The sequence below is a fragment of the Eptatretus burgeri genome, chromosome 5, assembly GCF_056783735.1.
Source record: "Eptatretus burgeri isolate ZD-2024b chromosome 5, Ebu_testis_v1, whole genome shotgun sequence".
In the NCBI taxonomy this organism is placed as follows: Eukaryota; Metazoa; Chordata; class Myxini; order Myxiniformes; family Myxinidae; genus Eptatretus; species Eptatretus burgeri.
Window position 1 is genome coordinate 39,766,054 of NC_140965.1, and position 7,326 is coordinate 39,773,379.

Sequence of the window (7,326 nt, forward strand, 5' to 3'; positions counted from 1 at the left end):
TAAATGAATAAGCACTTTGATTATGTTTCTGACCTTAAGATCAAAACATCATCTCCAGATAGTCAGAATATGCGATACAACTTCAACGCGAATCCTTTTTGTCTGTTGTGACTCGGTAAGAAAACGCTTGCCCCACTTTAACCACCCGTGCCCTTCACTTCTTTGCCGTTAACCACAGGTGCGGTATTCAGCAGAGACTCGCTGTCCGAGTCTCAAGACACTCTTGTTGAAGCTTTCAGTGCTCTGCGAGACGACACACAACAGAAAGGCAGGGAGTGCAAGTGTGATCGTTCCAACGATGAAACCAGTCGAGCTTCTTGTTCAGACACTCTCTAGCAGGCTGTAAACTTTCTTCTTCATAATACAACCCAAATTATCCATCTCGACTTTTCTATACACTCTTATCAAATATGAACACCCAGATAATGTTGCTTTCCCAAGAAGATATTATGTGTATACATCTTTTATGTATGCCATCAGCTAACTTTACTCCAGCATGACCAACTCACCGCAGATTAATGCTTTTCCACAGCTTCACCGCAACTACAAGTTTACTACATGTCACTGGTTGTTATAAGTTTACTATTCGTGTTTATGGTAGAACATGCAGAAACTTCATTCACAGTTGTAATTATGCATTAGATGTTCTTTTATTGGAAAGTCATGAATAAACTATAACCCAGCAATTGTGTTTCATGGATAATGTTATGTTGGCGTGTCTAAGTGACTGGAATTTCCTGGGGAATGACAAAGCTGTCTTTGGCTTTCATTCATTACCAAGGCTTAGTATTGGCTTAATGGTTAGGGTGGTGGGCTTGGGATCCCCCTCGGCTGTTGAATTAATACCAGATGGGGTTGACTCTGCCTGTCATCCTTCTGAGGTCGGCAAAATGAGTGCCAGCTTGCTGGTATCATGTGTTGGAGTGGTGGCCTGTCCAGGATTGTGCCCAAATAGCCAAGGAGACTGCTTCGGCAGCACCAACGTTCTGCAAAGAGTATGGTCTCGATGGATGGATGGTCTTGAGTTCAAGCCCCTGTCAGGCTGTTGAATTAACATCCAGTAAGGTTGACTCAGTCTGTCATCCTTATGAGGTTGGCAAAAATGAGTACCTGGTTACTGGTAATGGGGGCACATCAATGGCACAGCTATGCCCCCAGAAAATGATGCAGCCAAGCAGTCACAGGCTGTATAAGAATAAATAAATAAATTCATTATCATGTTATTTGACCAAACGTTCGGTGGAAATCATCAAATCTGGATTGCAGAAACTTCCGGAGGGAAACCTAGATGCAAAGCTGTCTTATCTCCTGTTAAAATACTGCATCACACCACAAGCAACAATCGGTGGTCCAACAGTCACTGTATCAACATTGGAGATTCAGTGTTTGCCCACAACTTTGGCACAGGTGCGACTTGGTTACTGGGAGACATCATCGAGAAGTCAGGTCCACTGTTCTACACGATTCGCCTGCACAACGCCTGCAAAACTTTTCAACATCAGGACCATGAGACCGACTGTCACTGTCAGTCGATTGAGCCTGCAGCATTATCACAGCAAGAACAACAGTTCGTCCCACCACTGCTGGAGATCATCGTCGTCGCTCCAGTTGGCTCTGATACCCCGAAAACTGTGAATGCTCCACCGTCGTGGAGATAGAAATAATTTCTCGGTATCCACTGTTCCTCCATGATGCTCAATGCATGAGAGAAAAGCACGCGACCGTTTGAATGTTTGAAGTTGTTTTGTGTTTTTTTTTTCTCCCTGTCTGTCTTTGCGTTGACACATACAGGGGCAGAATAATCCTCGTGTGTGCTTATACTGACCATGACAGTCTACCCGAAGTCCACTTGGTTTCATTTGCACACACATAGTGGTACATTTTTTTTTGGAAATATTGCTGTTGGTAATTTCTGATTTAAATGGGACGATGTCATACTGTATATGGACGTTCAAACGTTCCCCTGTTTTATCCTGACACTGGGACTGAGGGTCTTCTTCATTTTCTGGGGGTTACGAGGGAGTTCCGACGGTGTGGATGTGAAACGTGCTTGTATCCTGAGGGTCAAAAATGTTTGACAATCAATCAATGTCTGTCGACTGCCATTACAGATCCCATCTGCTAGCACTTGCTTGTAGATGTTAAAGATCCACCAATATATTTTGAGGAAGGTAGACCATTGTGTCGCAGGTCGTCTGGCCAAATGTTATAATTCCTACTTGAACCTACGAGTACACTATACAGTATTTGTGTCAAAATGTACAGGTAAGCAAGTCTGCGTACACATGAATGAATGAACAATTTTTGACAATGTGTTTCTCGGTTGTTTTGTTAAATCAACTGCACTGGAGCTTTTGGTCCACTCTTCAAATGGCAAAACAAATTCCTTTTTTCAGGGAATTTAATTCCAGATGCAGCAAAGACATAGCTGCCCTCTTGCATTTTAATTAACTGTGATTCCACTAACTTTAAAGCAATGCACTTTAGTCATAACATATCGAGTCAAACCAAAGACCGAGTTTAAATGGTACATGCTGCTTCCTTGCTTGATGCTCAGCATTTTAAAAGGATTGAATATGGACTAAACAGCCATATGTTAGCAATATCAGCGTAGAATTTTATGGGCCAAATGACGCTTCTCCTGCATTGAACTTCCTTGTAAGATAACTCATATTGTTGCGGGCCGGGGATCGGCTGCGAGCACGACCGCTAGGTGGAGCAGTTGTGTCGACTCTCCCGAACACCTGGAATGTAGATCGTACCGTTCAGAAAACTCCGAGGGTACGGGTCCCTTACCGGACCGTGAATCGTCAATAATTCCACCACGTGGTACAGGGTTATTTGCCAAACTTCAAAATACCGAGACCCACATGGTGAGCTACCGAGTATTCACACCCTCGACGGCACTCGTAGGGGGTGAGCCGTATGGGTGCGTGACCCGAGCAGATGGTCACCGAGCTTCAGTCGGTCACAAATGCACACCACTACGGCAACAGCGGCCTTCTTTACATCTCCCAATACGCACCACATTAAACCAATGTAAGAACCACAAAAACGAACTGATACATTTAACACATGGGTTTATTTATAAAGGGGGGTAGGGGGGAAACACGCAAGGAGCAGAGTTATCCGACTATAAGGAAATGCAAGGTAAATAATATACAGCGAAGGCACTTAACAATTTACTACTTACAGACGGGCCCACCGACAGACACACACACACACACACACACACAGATACCCGGAAGGACATGGACCTGTCCACCTCGTGTGGTTTGGCTGACACGAGCGAACCAGGCCAGCATCGAGATGAGGTCCAGAGAACCAGGCGCCAGCGAGCCAATGGAAGAACCAGGCACCAGCGATACACGAGCAGAGTCGGGCGCTCCGTCAGCGCTCATCCCGACAACCAAAACTCTCCTCTTGTTCCTCTCGAGCTCGTCCCGACAACCAAAAAACTCTCCTCTTCTGATCGTGCTGCAACCTTATTCACGCTTGTCCAGGGGGGCGGGGGGAGGGCGCCTCCTCGCTCCCCGCTCTCCCTCACTGGACGGTTTTGGCACGCAAAATGCGCTCGTCGCCCAGTCATTGGCCAAAACGGGCACCAAGGCCGTTGATTGGACCGGGGTGGTTGTGACGGCCGTCCGGTGGACCACCCTCCAAACAGGCAGAGGTACATTATCCTGCGTGGGCTCCACCCACATATATGCTGACACGCACGTAGGCAATGGCATCGGTCAGGGCGAGATGAAGGTGAGGGTGATGCTGGTGTTGTGTAGTTGATGTTGGTGGTGTAAAAATAAAGGAAAACCCTGACTATCAAAATAACTCCACAGCGCATGAACATTTAATTACCCATTAAACAAGGGACGGCACCCTAACTAAAAACACATACTTACCGATATAACTGTTCTATAGGACCTATATGTTGAGTGCTCATGGCTTCCAGATTCATAACAATATTATTAGTCCCCGACCAGTTTCACGGGAGGGATGAAATGTTTGCTCCCCATCTGTCTGTCCGTCTATCCCACATGTGATCTTTCAGACTTTTCCGCATACCCTTTAACATATTCAAATGAAACTTGATACATGGCTTTATAATGATGTTACAGAATAAGTTCGAGTTTCAGGGCATTTCATCACTTTTTCACAGAGTTTTGCCCTTTTTGGACTTAGAAAATATCACATATTATACATGGGTCGGTATCCAGCTACCCTGACTCCAACTCACTGCCTTACATCCATTGGCTGGACGGCTGGCCTGACTCCACCCCCAATTAAAATCATGCTTCGCCATTGCATGAAACGGCACAGATCGGCAGGTGCAGGCTTGGGTGTTAGTCTATGGCCCAGTGCAATTGGAATGATCCCAGGTACTGTAACCGTGATGTATTACATATGCACAGAAGCCGTACGCATGTTTTTGCTTCATGTATGTACATGGGGTTATTTTTAGATCCTCGTGGAGGATCTCTAAGTCTTACTCACATTGTTGTTCTTGTGGACTTTTTTGTTTCACAGCCTACAGTTTTCATCGAAACTTCCTGAAACTTGGCGTGTATGTGTAAAAATACCCTGCGCAGACGGTAACCATCTCCGATTTTTAAAATTCCTCCGAGAAAAAAAGTTATGACGTCAAAATATCTCCGCTAATGGAAATCGCCTAAAACATTATCTCTGAAACTAGGCAAGCTTTTTGAATTCTGTTTGCGGGACTCGAACAGGGCATTAGCAGAGATGAATTACTGCACATATGATACATCACGATGACGTCATATCAATTTTTATGACGTCATTCCTATTTTATGACTTTTTGTTTCATAACCCAGAGTTTTTATCGGATCTTCGTGAAACTTGCCATGTTTATGCAGAAATCCCACTCACAGGCAGTATCCATCTCCGATTTTGGAAATTATTCCTAGAAAAAAAGTTGACGTCATAATATCGCCGCTAATGGAAATCGCCTATACCATTATCTCTGAAACTAGGCAAGCTGCTTGAATTCTGTTTGCGGGACTCGAACAGGGCATTAGCAAAGATGAATTACAGATAATTTATCGCAAACCTGATACATCACAATGACGTCATATTCGTTTTTGTGATGTCATCATTAAGAGGACGAGTATCTTCGCTCATTTGAGCTTGTTATTCTTTTCGGCACTGAACGGCACCATTATACACCGCCGAAATAAAGGGATGAAAACATTCATTGGGACCGATAGGGGACATGTAATGTTTTGCAAAACAATTCTCGCTCTTGTTATTAATATTTTTAATAACGGCAATGAGAGGTAGCGACTATAAGAAGAAATAGCATTCAAAAGGTTTTTTGTAAATCCCTGTCACACAAATAAATAAACAACATGGAGAATGAAAGGTTCACTTTGGAAAGATGCTTTGTGGTTTTGTTTCCATGATCTTGATCCGTGAGGTCAGATGAAGCCAATAATAAATCAACAAATGAGTTAGTTCATGACCATATGAATGAACAAATGTTGACATTGCTACTTTTTCATTCATGTTTTCACATAACTAACCTTTTCATTGTGCACTTTGTGTTATCTCGTATCGGAGCTTTGATTTTCCATGTTAAAAAGTGATATGCTAGGTGGTCATATTTTGGACCATTAGCTGTGTGTTAATCAGCTGTCGGGATTCTAACCTTGCTTGTAATTGTGTATTATTCAAACCTTGCTTTAAAATGTTGCTTTAAATGTATCATGCTGTTTTCACTATGTCTTTGATAACTCTTTATGGCTCTGCAGCTGCACAACAGCATGTCCTTGGGAAAACTGTGTATGCTGATATCCCACACATTCCTGTTCTTAGTCATCACCAGAGTTTCGCCTTTGCTATCAGCAGGTGCCAGTGTAGGGGTGTAGGAGTCTTAGAAAGTTATTAGTTTGCAAGATGAACTGTTGGGTTGCGAATCTGAGGATTGACTGATCCAACTTCCCTGAGGGCCCCTAGGGAGGGGGGAAAGAAGCCCACTGCCGCATTTATTTCTTTATTTCTTTATCCCTTAAGCACACACTTGTAGTCCACACCCATTTCTGCTTTTGTGTGATTATATATACAACTGTTTTGAAGTAAGAATCTCAATGTGGTCCGGGGGCACCTGACTGAAGGGCCTTTGGGCTGCATTCCGCATGCGTAGTGCCATCTTCTGAAATAAATCGTATCATTCGAAAACCCTCATTCGACTCTGTCATTACTCGGCCGAGTGAAGAGTCATAACAATTGGCGACGAGGATGCGATGCGACTGATGCTGGCGGTGTGGACGGCGGGACTCCACTTGGTGTACAGCGATCGCAAGGGTTCAGCTAAAGGTACGTGGAAATTGCACGTATAGGGCACCTAAGACAGGGAGCCCTAGTTAGGTGAAAACTGTACACTTGGTGGGCAGTGCCCCGCTGGACGCAGCTCCAGGATCTGCTCGGATCAAGAACTGTAACGGTAAAACATATGAGGTGATTCGAATGCGGTTTGTTTGAAGGGCACAAAGAGGGCTGGCAGGCCGTATGTTAGAACCGGTAAGGGTCGAGGATAAAGGTATCCGTGTGAAATAAGGAGGAAACAGGTTGGAATCCTGTACCAAGAGAGGGAAGGTTAGAGGCCTTCATTGGGTTTGAGGCTATTAGGCGGCGGGTCGAAAGGGATCTCGGTCCCGGTGTAAAAGGAGAAACGATTTACAGCTATTAGGCGGCTGATTGAAAGGGATTTCGGTCCCGACGTAAAAGGAGAAACGATTTACAGCTATTAGGCGGTTGGTAAGATAAGAACAAAAGATGGGGAATAACTCTGCAAAGAACATAGAGTTACCCAAAGGAACAACACTTAAAGTTATCGGTGAAAGTGGAAAACACTGGAGAGCGTTTGCAGCGTGGCTAACGAGTCACAAAGTGAGACAGGACGTAAGCGATTAGATTCAGAGGGAATCTTGAACCAACGGGAAAAGAACACAAGGTTAATGAGCCAGGAGAAGGGCTGTTTGTAGAAGTTACCTGTTTGGATGTATTTGTGAATACAATGTGGTGGGGAAGGTTGAGTTTTGTGTTAGACGTAAGTTGAGTGTTCCAACCTGGAACTTGTATGTGTGGAACAACTTGTATGTTTGTATGGAGATAATGATGGGTCGTCATCGTCAATGTGAAGACTTTGGACGAGGTGAATTGCGCACACCAAATCTGGAGGAAGGACCATGATGACCGATTCTGCACGTGTTGTTAATTCAGTGATGGGAAAATGTCATTGAGAGAGTGTGTGTGTGTGTGTGTGTGTGTGTGTGTGTGTGTGTGTGTGTGTGTGTGTGTGTGTGTGTG

General features: G+C 44.3%; 1 protein-coding gene across 2 annotated transcripts in view; it reads left to right on the plus strand.

The window, feature by feature from the left end:
• The window catches only part of APOB (apolipoprotein B), a 95,747-nt gene extending 95,061 nt beyond the window's left edge, over positions 1-686 (plus strand). For both annotated transcript variants that reach the window (XM_085881549.1, XM_085881551.1), the window contains one exon: positions 179-686. In XM_085881549.1, the coding sequence (XP_085737675.1) occupies positions 179-336 (158 nt within the window). In that variant the 3' untranslated portion in view covers positions 337-686. The remainder of the gene's footprint in view (positions 1-178) is intronic.
• The last annotated feature ends 6,640 nt before the right edge of the window (positions 687-7,326 follow it).